At 45.8% G+C, this 16712-nt stretch overlaps 1 protein-coding gene across 2 annotated transcripts; it reads left to right on the top strand.

The window, feature by feature from the left end:
• Positions 1-10839: 10839 nt before the first annotated feature.
• Positions 10840-16351, top strand: LOC118940279 (CMRF35-like molecule 5). Of its 2 annotated transcripts, XM_036948976.1 has the most exons (6): positions 10840-11015; positions 11334-11669; positions 12387-12494; positions 14298-14342; positions 15620-15727; positions 15826-16351. In XM_036948976.1, exons 1-6 carry the CDS (start codon positions 10976-10978, stop codon positions 16068-16070), a joined length of 882 nt encoding a protein of 293 aa, XP_036804871.1. In that variant the 5' UTR covers positions 10840-10975; the 3' UTR covers positions 16071-16351. The 2 variants fall into 2 exon arrangements, 1 of the variants encoding a protein (XP_036804871.1); XR_005036816.1 differs by having other exon boundaries at positions 14298-15727; positions 15826-15842.
• Positions 16352-16712: the final 361 nt, after the last annotated feature.

Below are 16712 nucleotides of genomic sequence, written 5' to 3' on the forward strand. Positions count from 1 at the left end.
GTTTTATATCTTTATGTTTGAAGCCTGAAATGTGGCAAAAGGTCGCAAAGTTCAAGGGGGCCGAATACTTTCGCAAGGCACTGTACACTGTGCATTTTATCAAAATAGTAAAGTGCGTGTTTATGTGTGTGTGTGTGTTCGTAGTGTGTGTTTGTAGTGTGTTTGTAGTGTGTGTTTGTATTGTGTTTGTAGTGTGTGTTTGTAGTGTGTGTTTGTCAGTGTGTTTGTGCACATGTAAAGAAAGAGGAAGAGTCTTCTAGACTTGAACCGCCAGACTGACACACCACAGAGAGAGCAGACTCGTAGTGTGACAGCAGTACTGTACGGTGTAGGGAAGGTACTGTAACAGGAGTAGGTTAGGGTGTAGTGAAGGTACTGTAACAGGAGTAGTGTAGGGTGTAGTGAAGGTACTGTAACAGGAGCAGTGTAGGGTGTAGGGAAGGTACTGTAACAGGAGCAGTGTAGGGTGTAGTGAAGGTACTTGTCACGGGAATTTCATAATTCCTATATGTGTGAGACAGAGAGAAACAGAGAGAGTGAGTGTTGTCACGGTGCTGACTTTTGCCCGTCACCTGCAGCAAAAGCCTCTATCCCGTCCTCTGGCTGGGCAGAGTACTTTAGGATTTTAGTCACTTCGGTGTAACAGGGGCCTCTGGCTGGGCAGAGTACTTTAGGATTTTAGTCACTTCGGTGTAACAGGGGCCTCTGGCTGGGCAGAGTACTTTAGGATTTTAGTCACTTCGGTGTAACAGGGGCCTCTGGCTGGGCAGAGTACTTTAGGATTTTAGTCACTTCGGTGTAACAGGGGCCTCTGGCTGGGCAGAGTACTTTAGGATTTTAGTCACTTCGGTGTAACAGGGGCCTCTGGCTGGGCAGAGTACTTTAGGATTTTAGTCACTTCGGTGTAACAGGGGCCTCTGGCTGGGCAGAGTACTTTAGGATTTTAGTCACTTCGGTGTAACAGGGGCCTCTGGCTGGGCAGAGTACTTTAGGATTTTAGTCACTTCGGTGTAACAGGGGCCTTTGGCTGGGCAGAGTACTTTAGGATTTTAGTCACTTCGGTGTAACAGGGGCCTCTGGCTGGGCAGAGTACTTTAGGATTTTAGTCACTTCGGTGTAACAGGGGCCTTTGGCTGGGCAGAGTACTTTAGGATTTTAGTCACTTCGGTGTAACAGGGGCCTCTGGCTGGGCAGAGTACTTTAGGATTTTAGTCACTTCGGTGTAACAGGGGCCTCTGGCTGGGCAGAGTACTTTAGGATTTTAGTCACTTCGGTGTAACAGGGGCCTCTGGCTGGGCAGAGTACTTTAGGATTTTAGTCACTTCGGTGTAACAGGGGCCTCTGGCTGGGCAGAGTACTTTAGGATTTTAGTCACTTCGGTGTAACAGGGGCCTCTGGCTGGGCAGAGTACTTTAGGATTTTAGTCACTTCGGTGTAACAGGGGCCTCTGGCTGGGCAGAGTACTTTAGGATTTTAGTCACTTCGGTGTAACAGGGGCCTCTGGCTGGGCAGAGTACTTTAGGATTTTAGTCACTTCGGTGTAACAGGGGCCTTTGGCTGGGCAGAGTACTTTAGGATTTTAGTCACTTCGGTGTAACAGCGGCCCCACCAACTCTTCTATGTATTCGTAATGGCCCTTCGCGTGAGTTGGGTTTGTTCCTTCGTTCACGTTGTCACTCCCTTATTTCCCGGTCTAGTGTGGGGTCTTGGATAGATGAGGACTTTATTACTTTATGTTTATAGACTCTTCCTATACTCCCTAACCCTGGGTCCTCTTCTCTTTATATATCAATACCTAATAACTAATCTTCTGTTAGTTATTATGCTCGTCAGCTAGTAGTCACTGGGAAACTAGTATTGTTATATGCATTGACTTGTCCAAAGATATATTATTGTCCACACAATGAAATATTCTTTAGTGCAATCACTTTAACCTATAACCAGGGTCACTTTCTGTTCCGTGAGAGTGTCAAAGGCGTTTGCTCTCCAGACCGTTAATCTGGCCTAGTTGTCAAAGTCTCAAGCTTTTATTAAGTCAATCTTTTTTGGTCTTTATACACAATATTACAATTCAATGGTTCTACAGTCCCAATACATCAATAATGCTCAATCAATCCTTAATGCGCTATGCTATGCCACGTCATATTTTTAAAAAGCTCAACACACTTCTTTCTGACTCTTTAAGCAAAGCAAACACCCATATATTTACCTTGACGCTCTATTCCCTCGGTCCTTCCCGGAACTGGTCTCTATAAGACTAGTAATATTTACCTTGACGCTCTATTCCCTCGGTCCTTCCACTGGTCTCTATAAGAGTAGTAATATTTCTGCAGCCTTCTGCTGTTTATACTACTATAATCTTCTTATTTAGTCTGAATGTCCTACGGTTTTTACTGCCTACTGTTTAGATATTGATTCCTTCTTATCGACCTTTGGCTGCTACGAGGCTTTAACTATTCCTGGGCTTTTTCACTCTTGCCGAACTGCGATTGTTACTGACACACCAGAGATGGAACGTTGTTGCTATCAAGAGTTCTCCTCACCTCGCATTGTTGAGGGGCGAAGTTCTCTCGTGCACAATCTTGTTCACTTATTATTTTTATCGAGATGCGTAGTACAACACAATTCTTTAAGAAATACCAGTCTATAGTATGCTCGCGCCTTGAGTTCAAAGTAGTCAATACAAACAGAGTATAGTAAAAGTAATTTACCTGGTCTGATGATTCTCTATGATGTCCAAATCACATGGGTAGAGGATCATGCCTAGGCACTGATCTCTCCTCCTTTTATACCTCTTCTAGACACTCAGTTTGGGGAAAGATGTTCGGGAGTGCATCTCAACACAGAGTGCCATTGCATTACGTATGGTTGCACTTAGTCCAAAGTTAGGTCCTCTAGCACTGATTGGGGCGTCGTCTTGGTTGGTCGGTTCATAACACGCCTCCTCAGTCTTCCTATAGGTTGGTTCTTGTTTAATTCCCAGTACTTGTATTTCACATGCATTTGGCTCCCTCTGCTGGTCACCTGCTGTTGTGGCGATGTCTTATTTTATCCCCCAGTCAACAGATGGCCTTAGAGTCCATGAATGTGGCCCTGGAACTGGACCGGCCACTGAGGGAGGGGTCCGATATTTTTTGCATTTTGCCACAGTGTGAAGGAGAGTGTGTGTGTATGTGTGTGAGACAGAGAGAAACAGAGAGAGAGAGTATGTGTGTGTGAAGGAGAGTGTGTGTGTATGTGTGTGAGACAGAGAGAGACAGAGAGAGAGAGAGTGTGTGTGTGAGGGAGAGCGTGACAGAGAGAGAGAGAGAGTGTGTGTGAGGGAGAGTGTGTGTGTATGTGTGTGAGACAGAGAGAAACAGAAAGAGAGTGTGTATGTGTGTGAGACAGAGAGAAACAGAGAGAGCGAGAGTGTGTGTGTGAGGGAAAGTGTGTGGGTATATACTCCAGTGTTAGTACCCCCCCCCCCCCCCCCAGACTCTGATATATACTCCAGTGATAGTAACCCCCCCCCCCCCCCACAGACTCTGTTATATACTCCAGTGTTAGTAACCCCCCCAGACTCTGTTATATACTCCAGTGTTAGTAACCCCCCCCCAGACTCTGTTATATACTCCAGTGTTAGTAACCCCCCCCCCCCCCCAGACTCTGTTATATACTCCAGTGATAGTAACCCCCCCCCCCCCCCCCCCCCCACAGACTCTGTTATATACTCCAGTGTTAGTAACCCCCCCCAGACTCTGTTATATACTCCAGTGTTAGTAACCCCCCCAGACTCTGTTATATACTCCAGTGTTAGTAACCCCCCCAGACTCTGTTATATACTCCAGTGTTAGTAACCCCCCCCAGACTCTGTTATATACTCCAGTGTTAGTAACCCCCCCAGACTCTGTTATATACTCCAGTGTTAGTAACCCCCCCAGACTCTGTTATATACTCCAGTGTTAGTAACCCCCCAGACTCTGTTACATACTCCAATGTTAGTAACCCCCCCCCCCCCACAGACTCTGTTATATACTCCAGTGTTAGTACCCCCCCCACAGACTCTGTTATATACTCCAATGTTAGTAACCCCCCAGACTCTGTTATATACTCCAGTGTTAGTAACCCCCCAGACTCTGTTATATACTCCAGTGTTAGTAACCCCCCCCCCCCCACAGACTCTGTTATATACTCCAGTGTTAGTACCCCCCCCACAGACTCTGTTATATACTCCAATGTTAGTAAACCCCCAGACTCTGTTATATACTCCAGTGTTAGTAACCCCCCAGACTCTGTTATATACTCCAGTGTTAGTAACCCCCCCCCCCCACAGACTCTGTTATATACTCCAGTGTTAGTAACCCCCCCCCCCCCCACAGACTCTGTTATATACTCCAATGTTAGTAACCCCCCCCCCCCCCCCACAGACTCTGTTATATACTCCAGTGTTAGTAACCCCCCCCCCCCCCCACAGACTCTGTTATATACTCCAGTGTTAGTAACCCCCCACAGACTCTGTTATATACTCCAGTGTTAGTAACCCCCCACAGACTCTGTTATATACTCCAGTGTTAGTAACCCCCCCCCCCCCCACAGACTCTGTTATATACTCCAGTGTTAGTAACCCCCCCCCCCCCCCACAGACTCTGTTATATACTCCAGTGTTAGTAACCCCACAGACTCTGTTATATACTCCAGTGTTAGTAACCCCCCCCCCCCCCCACAGACTCTGTTATATACTCCAGTGTTAGTAACCCCCCACAGACTCTGTTATATACTCCAGTGTTAGTAACCCCCCCCCCCCCCACAGACTCTGTTATATACTCCAGTGTTAGTAACCCCCCCCCCCCCCCACAGACTCTGTTATATACTCCAGTGTTAGTAACCCCCCCCCCAGACTCTGTTATATACTCCAGTGTTAGTAACCACCCAGACTCTGATATATACTCCAGTGTTAGTAACCACCCAGACTCTGTTATATACTCCAGTGTTAGTAACCACCCAGACTCTGTTATATACTCCAGTGTTAGTAACCACCCAGACTCTGTTATATACTCCAGTGTTAGTAACCCCACCAGACTCTGTTATATACTCCAGTGTTAGTAACCCCCCCCCAGACTCTGTTATATACTCCAGTGTTAGTAACCCGCCAGACTCTGTTATATACTCCAGTGTTAGTAACCCCCCCCCCCCCACAGACTCTGTTATATACTCCAGTGTTAGTAACCCCCCCCCAGACTCTGTTATATACTCCAGTGTTAGTAACCCGCCAGACTCTGGTATATACTCCAGTGTTAGTAACCCCCCCCCCCCCCAGACTCTGTTATATACTCCAGTGTTAGTAACCCCCCCCAGACTCTGGTATATACTCCAGTGTTAGTAACCCCCCCAGACTCTGGTATATACTCCAGTGTTAGTAACCCCCCCAGACTCTGGTATATACTCCAGTGTTAGTAACCCCCCCCCCCCCAGACTCTGATATATACTCCAGTGTTAGTACCCCCCCCAGACTCTGTTATATACTCCAGTGTTAGTAACCCCCCCCCCCCCAGACTCTGTTATATACTCCAGTGTTAGTAACCCCCCCCCCACCCCCCAGACTCTGTTATATACTCCAGTATTAGTAACCCCCCCAGACTCTGTTATATACTCCAGTGTTAGTAACCCCCCCCCCCCCCCCCCCCCACAGCCTCTGTTATATACTCCAATGTTAGTAACCCCCCCAGACTCTGTTATATACTCCAATGTTAGTAACCCCCCCAGACTCTGTTATATACTCCAATGTTAGTAACCCCCCCCCCCCCCACAGACTCTGTTATATACTCCAATGTTAGTAACCCCCCCAGACTCTGTTATATACTCCAATGTTAGTAACCCCCCCAGACTCTGTTATATACTCCAATGTTAGTAACCCCCCCCCCCCCCCCAGACTCCGATATATACTCCAGTGTTATTACCCCCCCCAGACTCTGTTATATACTCCAGTGTTAGTAACCCCCCCAGACTCTGTTATATACTCCAGTGTTAGTAACCCCCCCAGACTCCGATATATACTCCAGTGTTAGTAACCCCCCCAGACTCTGTTATATACTCCAGTGTTAGTAACCCCCCCAGACTCCGATATATACTCCAGTGTTAGTAACCCCCCCAGACTCTGATATATACTCCAGTGTTAGTAACCCCCCCCCCCCCCAGACTCTGTTATATACTCCAGTGTTAGTAACCCCCCCCAGACTCTGTTATATACTCCAGTGTTAGTAACCCCCCCCAGACTCTGTTATATACTCCAGTGTTAGTAACCCCCCCCCCTCAAACTCTGTAATATACTCCAGTGTTAGTAACCCCCCCCAGACTCTGTTATATACTCCAGTGTTAGTAACCCCCCCCAGACTCTGTTATATACTCCAGTGTTAGTAACCCCCCCACCCCCCAGACTCTGTTATATTCTCCAGTGTTAGTAACCCCCCAGACTCTGTTATATACTCCAGTGTTAGTAACCCCCCCCAGACTCTGTTATATACTCCAGTGTTAGTAACCCCCCCCAGACTCTGTTATATACTCCAGTGTTAGTAACCCCCCCCACCCCCCAGACTCTGTTATATACTCCAGTGTTAGTAACCCCCCAGACTCTGTTATATACTCCAGTGTTAGTAACCCCCCCCAGACTCTGTTATATACTCCAGTGTTAGTAACCCCCCCCCACCCCCCAGACTCTGTTATATACTCCAGTGTTAGTAACCCCCCAGACTATGTTATATACTCCAGTGTTAGTAACCCCCCCCAGACTCTGTTATATACTCCAGTGTTAGTAACCCTCCCAGACTCTGTTATATACTCCAGTGTTAGTAACCCCCCCCAGACTCTGTTATATACTCCAGTGTTAGTAACCCCCCCAGACTCTGTTATATACTCCAGTGTTAGTACCCCCCCAGACTCTGTTATATACTCCAGTGTTAGTAACCCCCCCAGACTCTGGTATATACTCCAGTGTTAGTAACCCCCCCAGACTCTGTTATATACTCCAGTGTTAGTAACCCCCCCAGACTCTGGTATATACTCCAGTGTTAGTAACCCCCCCAGACTCTGTTATATACTCCAGTGTTAGTACCCCCCCCAGACTCTGTTATATACTCCAGTGTTAGTAACTCCCCCAGACTCTGTTATATACTCCAGTGTTAGTAACCCCCCCAGACTCTGTTATATACTCCAGTATTAGTAACCCCTCCAGACCCTGTTATATACTCCAGTGTTAGTAACCCCCCCCCCAGACTCTATTATACACTCCAGTGTTAGTAACCCCCCCAGACTCTGTTATATACTTCAGTGTTAGTAACCCCCCAGACTCTGTTATATACTCCATTGTTAGCAACCTCCCCAGTTTGTGTGTGTGTGTGTGTGTGTGTGTGTCTGTGTGTGTGTGTGTGTCTGTGTGTGAGTGTGTGTGTGTGTGTGTCTGTGTGTGTCTGTGTGTGTGTGTCTGTGTGTGTCTGTGTGTCTGTGTGTGTCTGTGTGTGTCTGTGTGTGTGTCTGTGTGTGTCTGTGTCTGTGTGGTTGTGTGTCTGTGTGTGTGTGTGTGTGTGTGTGTGTGTGTGTCTGTGTGTGTGTGTGTTTGCGCGCTCACACTTTTTAATTGATAATGCCCGAGTAGCCGGTGTTTGGAGGATGTCATGAGGATATACTGCCATGGGTGTTGTTAGGTCTGAGGATATACTGTCATGGGTGTTGTTTGGTCTGAGGATATACTGCCATGGGTGTTGTTAGGTCTGAGGATATACTGCCATGGGTGTTCTTTGGTCTGAGGATATACTGCCATGGGTGTTGTTTGGTCTGAGGATATACTGTCATGGGTGTTGTTTGGTCTGAGGATATACTGTCATGGGTGTTGTTTGGTCTGAGGATATACTGCCATGTGTGTTGTTTGGTCTGAGGATATGCTGCCATGGGTGTTGTTAGGTCTGAGGATATACTGCCATGGGTGTTGTTAGGTCTGAGGATATACTGCCATGGGTGTTGTTAGGTCTGAGGATATACTACCATGGGTGTTTTTTGGTCTGAGGATATTCTGCCATGGGTGTTGTTTGGTCTGAGGATATACTGCCATGGGTGTTGTTAGGTCTGAGGATATACTGCCATGGGTGTTGTTAGGTCTGAGAATATACTGCCATGGGTGTTGTTAGGTCTGAGGATATACTGCCATGGGTGTTGTTTGGTCTGAGGATATACTGCCATGGGTGTTGTTTGGTCTGAGGATATACTGCCATGGGTGTTGTTTGGTCTGAGGATATACTGCCATGGGTGTTGTTTGGTCTGAGGATATACTGCCATGGGTGTTGTTTGGTCTGAGGATATACTGCCATGGGTGTTGTTTGGTCTGATGATATACTGCCATGGGTGTTGTTTGGTCTGAGGATATACTGCCATGGGTGTTGTTTGGTCTGAGGATATACTGCCATGGGTGTTGTTTGGTCTGAGGATATACTGCCATGGGTGTTGTTAGGTCTGAGGATATACTGCCATGGGTGTTGTTTGGTCTGAGGATATACTGCCATGGGTGTTGTTTGGTCTGAGGATATACTGCCATGGGTGTTGTTTGGTCTGTGGATATACTGCCATGGGTGTTGTTAGGTCTGAGGATATACTGCCATGGGTGTTGTTTGGTCTGAGGATATACTGCCATGGGTGTTGTTTGGTCTGAGGGTATACTGCCATGGGTGTTGTTTGGTCTGAGGATATACTGCCATGGGTGTTGTTAGGTCTGAGGATATACTGCCATGGGTGTTGTTAGGTCTGAGGATATACTGCCATGGGTGTTGTTAGATCTGAGGATATACTGCCATGGGTGTTGTTTGGTCTGAGGATATACTGCCATGGGTGTTGTTAGGTCTGAGGATATACTGCCATGGGTGTTGTTTGGTCTGAGGATATACTGCCATGGGTGTTGTTTGGTCTGAGGATATACTGCCATGGGTGTTGTTAGGTCTGAGGATATACTGCCATGGGTGTTGTTAAACAAATAATGATTTACATGGTTTAATTAAAAAAATTATTTTGATGAATTAATTTATACTATTTCATCCTTCCTCAAGATAATAGTCCAGACACAAATCTAGGGTTGCTACCCAAGCCAGCTGGTCGTTTGTTCTATCGGTCGTTTGACCCAGTCGTTCAGTCTTTATGTTCTGTATCTATTGACACGACACAGTCGTTCAGTGTTCTTGCTCTGTATCTATGGACGCGACACAGTCGTTCAGTGTTCTTGTTCTTTATCTATGGACGCGACCCAGTCATTCAGTGTTCTTGTTCTTTATCTATGGACGCGACCCAGTCATTCAGTGTTCTTGTTCTTTATCTATGGACGCGACCCAGTCATTCAGTGTTCTTGTTCTGTATCTATGGACGTGACCCAGTCATTGGTTCTAAATGTTCTATTGCCATACTGGCTGGTAACGTTCTGATCCCTTCCTTGGTAGCTAGCCAACTATGGTTGCTTGGTAGCTAGCCAACTTGGTAGCTAGCCAACTACAGTCACGTCGAGCAGTGCAGCCAGAATAGCAGCAGAGTAGCTGCATTTGTTTAAGCTGTTTTCTAGTGACATTTATTTGGATACATCCATAACAATGATCTAATGAGGCAGGATTTCTCCTGGCATAGAACATGTGCTCTCTCATCAGGACACTGTTGTTCAGAGGGGCTAGCCAACCACACAGATAACACAATCACTTCAAACTGAAGCTGGAAAGACTGCAAACGATCTGTATTTCTTTTGACCAGTTTTCTATTGACATTTATTTGTAAATATCCATGAACATGATGCAAATTCATGATTTTGACCGTCTGAGAATAGATGCCCGCCTGCCTGTCTTGTCCCGACTCCCAACTGCTACACGTTCATTATGATGTGACAGCTGGTGTCACGACGCCTACCGAAGGTGGCTCCCCTTCCCGTTCGGGTGGCGCTCGGCGGTTGTCGTCACCGGCCTACTAGCTGCCACTGATTCTTTCCTCCCCCTCCTTATGTGTTTATTGGTTACACCTGTTGTTTATGTGGTGATTAGTTGGGTTTTATTAGCCAGCCGGCCCGCCTGCTCTTTGTGCGGGATTGTTTGGGTGACATTTGTGCACGTTTGAGGTGAACGTGTTTCCTGTTCGTGGGTTTTGCTGGACTGTTTTAGTCCCCGTGTTTGGGGCATTTGTTTTTGTGTGCGCCCTGTGTTTTCGTGGGGTGGCTTATGTTTGCCGTTTGTGCATTAAATAGCACTACTACTGAACTCTCTGTTTCCTGCGCCTGACTTCGCACCCACTACACCCAGATCGTTACAGCTGGAGATCGAATTTCAATATTGAAACAATGTTGGAAATGTCAGAGAGACAGACAGCAAGGTTTATGCACATCTCCACTGTTGAAAACCAATTGCTAGTCTAAAACAAATGTGAAATAATGTCTAGATGCTTTTTACAGTGGAGGTCAAGTTTATAAATTGCCTGGCTGGGCTGATGAGATAGTGAATTGCGCAGTGAGACGGAAGAGCGTAAATAGGCATTTCAACATCAGAGCTTTAGCTGGTGGTAACTTGTGAAATAGACACCGGCTGGAATGAGGTTTTAACCAATCAGCATCAAGGATTATACCCACCCATTGTATAATTTAAGATAAACTTAACCAAGTGTCCATATTCATGTATATTTATTCAAACAAACACCCAAATATAAGTGTGTGTGAGAATGTTTGTCTAAAAAAAACACTGACATGAAAGAAAACCCCAGATATCAACATACAGTAGAGAAAGAGGAACTGACGATTACAATCGAGGGAGGGAGGGAGGGAGGGAGGGAGGGAGGGAGGGAGAGAGGGAGAGACTGGACTAAACAGCTACCAGAACTCTTAAACATGGTTAGAGTTGTGTTCATAGCTACTAGGAGGGACTGGGAGAGAGTCTGAGTGAGTGGAGAACAGTATAATTTGTACAACATAGGAGGGAAGCCAGAGAGAAGAATGAGGAATATGATGTCTGTCAACATCAGCCTCCTCTGTGGTGAGTACTATTAGAATATATTACATTAATACACACCCCATATTGAACTGTGTAACTCACTGAACACAGCACATAATTCTTGGCATGTATCATTGTACGCTACAGTGATCAATACTGTACTTTATCCTTCAACACTGTTTTACTGTTTTGCTGTAGTCCTGAACACATAAATGTACTGTACCACTCAGTCCCAGATTATTTAACATTCTCTATCTGTCACTCAACTATCTCCCTTACCTGACTGTCTGTGAAACATGATGACTATGGCAACTGTTATTGTAGAGATGATGTGAATGTGTTTCTTTGGTTGTTTCATAGCTGTGATCTGTGTGGTGTCAGGAGTGATCACAAAGAGAGGGACAGAAGGAGGAAATGATATCATTCAGTGTCCTTATGCCCGGGGGTTTGAGACACACCAGAAGTACCTCTCTAAAGGGATCTGGGCCTACCGGGTTGATGTGATCAAAACCCAAACCCATCAGCACCCAGCGGTGACTCATAAAGGGAGATTCTCTCTGTATGACGACACAGAGAGAAGAGTCTTCACTGTGACCATCACTAACCTGGTCCTAGAGGATTCAGGGACCTACTGGTGTGAAATAAACACATGGTGGTGGTATCACAAGACTGAATTCAGGATCACTGTGGACAGAGGTTGGTGTCGAAGATGTTCTATCAGTGTGTTTATGTGGAGTATTACATTTTACACATTATATATTAGTGTTGATGCATTATATCTCTGTGTCTCTCCCTCACGCTCTCTCTCTCTACCTTTCTCCCTCACTCACTCTATCTTTCTCACTCACTCTCTCACTCTATCTTTCTCCCTCACTCACTCTCTCTATCTTTCTCCCTCTCTCTCTATCTTTCTCCCTCACTCACTCTCTCTATCTTTCTCCCTCTCTCTCTATCTTTCTCCCTCACTCACTCTCTCTATCTTTCTCCCTCTCTCTCTATCTTTCTCACTCACTCTCTCTCTCTACCTTTCTCCCTCACTCACTCTCTCTCTACCTTTCTCCCTCACTCACTCTATCTTTCTCACTCACTCTCTCTCTCTACCTTTCTCCCTCACTCACTCTCTCTCTACCTTTCTCCCTCACTCTCTACCTTTCTCCCTCACTCACTCTCTCTCTACCTTTCTCCCTCACTCACTCTATCTTTCTCACTCACTCTCTCTCTCTACCTTTCTCCCTCACTCACTCTCTCTCTACCTTTCTCCCTCACTCTCTACCTTTCTCCCTCACTCACTCTCTCTCTACCTTTCTCCCTCACTCTCTATCTTTCTCCCTCACTCTCTTTCTCTTTTTCTTTCGTTCTCTCTCTCTTTTTCTCACTCTCTCTCTCTCCATGACTCTCTATCTCTCTCTACAGCTACTGTTCCTCCAAACCCTGGCTCCATCACCTCCAGACCTCTCCTCTCCACGACACACCCATCAACACACATCACCATGACAACTGACTCCTCAAACTCCACAGCAGGTAAATTACCCTCAGTAGAACTGCTCTCTAAAGCCTACACGCTTATCTCTCTCTCTCCATTTATCTTTGTCCCTCCTCTCCTCTCCTCCGTCTCTCTCTCTTACTGTCTTCCTTTTGTTCTCCCACCTCACATCTCCTCCTCTCCCTCTCAGGTCGCCTCTTCTCCTCTCCCCCTCTCCCCCCCTCACATCTCCCTCTCACGCCTCCTCCTCTCCCCCCCTCACATCTCATCTCCACACCGCCCTCTCCCCCCTCACATCCCTCTCTCACGCCTCCTCCTCTCCTCTCCCCCTATCACATCTCATCTCCACACCGCCCTCTCCACCCCTCACATCTCCCTCTCACGCCTCCTCCTCTCCTCTCCCCCTATCACATCTCATCTCCACACCCCCCTCTCCCATCTCCCTCTCACGCCTCCTCCTCTCCTCTCCCCCTATCACATCTCATCTCCACACCGCCCTCTCCCCCCCCCCTCACATCTCCCTCTCACGCCTCCTCCTCTCCTCTCCCCCTATCACATCTCATCTCCACACCGCCCTCTCCCCAAGTCACTAATATTAACCCTTGTCATTTAGTCCCTATAACCTGTTCAGTCATTATCTTTAGTATTGTAACTACTAAGAGAGGTTCTGTTTTGAGAGACTAGTAGTTATAGTCATTATCTTTAGTGTTGTAACTACTCAGAAAGGTGCTGTATTGAGACACTAGTAGTTATAGTTATTATCTTTAGTGTTGTAACTACTCAGAAAGGTGCTGTATTGAGAGACTAGTAGTTATAGTCATTATCTTTAGTGTTGTAACTACTCAGAAAGGTGCTGTATTGAGAGACTAGTAGTTATAGTCATTATCTTTAGTATTGTAACTACTAAGAGAGGTTCTGTATTGAGAGACTAGTAGTAATAGTCATTATCTTTAGTGTTGTAACTACTCAGAAAGGTGCTGTATTGAGAGACTAGTAGTTATAGTCATTATCTTTAGTATTGTAACTACTCAGACAGGTTCTGTATTGAGAGACTAGTAGTTATAGTCATTATCTTTAGTGTTGTAACAGAACTCAGAGAGGTGCTGTATTGAGAGACTAGTAGTTATAGTCATTATCTTTAGTATTGTAACTACTCAGAGAGGTTCTGTATTGAGAGACTAGTAGTTATAGTCATTATCTTTAGTGTTGTAACAGAACTCAGAGAGGTTCTGTATTGAGACACTAGTAGTTATAGTCATTATCTTTAGTATTGTAACAGAACTCAGAGAGGTGCTGTATTGAGAGACTAGTAGTTATAGTCATTATCTTTAGTATTGTAAATACTCAGAGAGGTTCTGTATTGAGACACTAGTAGTTATAGTCATTATCTTTAGTATTGTAACAGAACTCAGAGAGGTGCTGTATTGAGAGACTAGTAGTTATAGTCATTATCTTTAGTATTGTAACTACTCAGAGAGGTTCTGTATTGAGAGACTAGTAGTTACAGTCATTGTAGGTCAAGGTTCACACCACTTCCTCTGAAACACACAGAGTGGGTACTACTTTCAGTCTCAGAAACACCCACCCCAAACCACACACGTAAACGAGTACGCAGGCGCATTCTCTCTCTCTCTCTCTCTCTCTCTCTCTCTCTCTCTCTCTCTCTCTCTCTCTCTCTCTCTCTCTCTCTCTCTCTCTCTCTCTCTCTCTCTCTCTCTCTCTCTCTCTCTCTCTCTCTCTCTCTCTCTCTCTCTCTCTCTCTCTCTCTCTCTCTCTCTCTCTCTCTCTCTCTCTCTCTCTCTCTCTCTACCTTATTTATTTGACTCATTATGTTCCAACAGATAGGACCAATGGAACAGTATCCACAGACATGACTAGAACACAAGGTAACAACAGCATCACCACCACAGACATGACTAGACCACAAGGTAACAACAGCATCACCACCACAGACATGACTAGAACACTAGGTAACAACAGCATCACCACCACAGACATGACTAGAACACAAGGTAACAACAGCATCACCACCACAGACATGACTAGAACACAAGGTAACAACAGCATCACCACCACATACATGACTAGAACACTAGGTAACAACAGCATCACCACCACAGACATGACTAGAACACAAGGTAACAACAGCATCACCACCACAGACATGACTAGAACACTAGGTAACAGCAGCATCACCACCACAGACATGACTAGAACACTAGGTAACAACAGCATCACCACAGACATGACTAGAACACAAGGTAACAACAGCATCACCACCACAGACATGACTAGAACACAAGGTAACAACAGCATCACCACCACAGACATGACTAGAACACTAGGTAACAACAGCATCACCACAGACATGACTAGAACACAAGGTAACAACAGAATCACCACCACAGACATGGCTAGAACACAAGGTAACAACAGCATCACCACCACAGACATGACTAGAACACAAGGTAACAACAGCATCACCACCACAGACATGACTAGAACACTAGGTAACAACAGCATCACCACCACAGACATGACTAGAACACAAGGTAACAACAGCATCACCACCACAGACATGACTAGAACACAAGGTAACAACAGCATCACGGTAACATAATGAACCCTCAGCACCACATGACCCTGAGATATAAACTACAACTACCAAGAATCATATTGTAACATTTAAAAAAATACCGTACGGTAACATGGACTACAACTACCAAGCATCCTGTCCTCATAAACTACAAATATGAATCTAAAGATACACCGCCTTGTGGTGGAAACTAGTCATGACATCTTCCACCTCCAGACAGTGAATAACATTGAACCACATTAACAACACATTGACTTTGCCTGATACTTGATATTAGATTGAATGATCTGACTGTGACTATTGATATCTCATTGACATTTCCTCTCTATGTTCTGCTCTCCTCAACACCACCTGTTTCTCTGTCTAATGTTGTCTTCCCTCCTCCCTCCGTCTGAAATGGTAGAAACCCAGAGGTACAGTACAGTAGAGACAAGCTAAATGTAGCATCACTGTTACATTATGCCTGAGTACTGTCTCTGGGTGTTCTAGGAGATGTGAAGTTCTCTGGTGTTGTTCTGGGTGTTCTAGGTGTTGTGATGTTCTCTGGTGTTGTTCTGGGTGTTCTAGGTGTTGTGATGTTCTCTGGTGTTGTTCTGGGTGTTGTTCTACTACTGCTGGGTCTGCTGCTGTTCATGTTCTTCATACAGAGGAGAGACAGAGACAGGAGACCAACAGGTACACTAGTTGTCACACACAATCATTATTAAAAAAATTAACATATGTAAAAAATAAATATAGATTTTTCTAAATAACATCTTTGTTTCCCTCTTCAGCATCCAAACACTCTGCCAGACTGTTGGTGTCTGACTCCATGACAACCAACCAAGATCCAGACACAGGAACCATCACTAACCCCATCTACGCCACAGCAACCAATCAGAACCCAGATACAGCCTGTGACATCACCACCATCTATACCAACGCAACCAATCCTCGTCGAGATGACATCCACTTCAAAGTTGGTCCGTCTACAGAGGTTTCAGACAATGTGACCTATACTACTGACAACTTCCCCTGAGATCCAGCCTGTCTCCACTATACTACTGTCAACTTCCCCAGAGATCCAGCATGTCTCCACTATGCTACTGTCAACTTCCCCAGAGATCCAGCCTGTCTCCACTATACTACTGACAACTTCCCCAGAGATCCAGCCTGACTCCACTATGATACTGTCAACTTCACCAGAGATCCAGCCTGTCTCCACTATACTACTGTCAACTTCTCCAGAGATCCAGCCTGTCTCCACTATGCTACTGTCAACTTCACCAGAGATCCAGCCTGACTCCACTATGCTACTGTCAACTTCCCCAGAGATCCAGCCTGTCTCCACTATGCTACTGCCAACTTCCCCAGAGATCCAGCCTGTCTCCATTATACTACTGTCAACTTCCCCAGAGATCCAGCCTGTCTCCATTATACTACTGTCAACTTCCCCAGAGATCCATCCTGTCTCCACTATGCTACTGTCAACTACCCCAGAGATCCAGCCTGTCTCCACTATGCTACTGTCAACTTCCCCAGAGATCCAGCCTGTCTCCACTATACTACTGTCAACTTCCTCAGAGATCCAGCCTGTCTCCACTCTGCCACTGTCAACTTCCCCAGAGATCCATCCTGTCTCCACTATGCTACTGTCAACTTCCCCAGAGATCCAGCCTGT

Source organism: Oncorhynchus mykiss, chromosome 17 (assembly GCF_013265735.2).
Source record: "Oncorhynchus mykiss isolate Arlee chromosome 17, USDA_OmykA_1.1, whole genome shotgun sequence".
NCBI classification, from domain to species: domain Eukaryota; kingdom Metazoa; phylum Chordata; class Actinopteri; order Salmoniformes; family Salmonidae; genus Oncorhynchus; species Oncorhynchus mykiss.

Coding starts and splice junctions, on each gene's coding strand:
- LOC118940279 (XM_036948976.1), top strand. CDS start 10,976: ATGAGGAATATGATGTCTGTCAACATCAGCCTCCTCTGTG. Junction 12,495..14,297: donor CTCCTCAAACTCCACAGCAG/GTAAATTACCCT, acceptor ATGTTCCAACAG/ATAGGACCAATGGAACAGTA. Junction 14,343..15,619: donor AGACATGACTAGAACACAAG/GTAACAACAGCA, acceptor TGGGTGTTCTAG/GTGTTGTGATGTTCTCTGGT.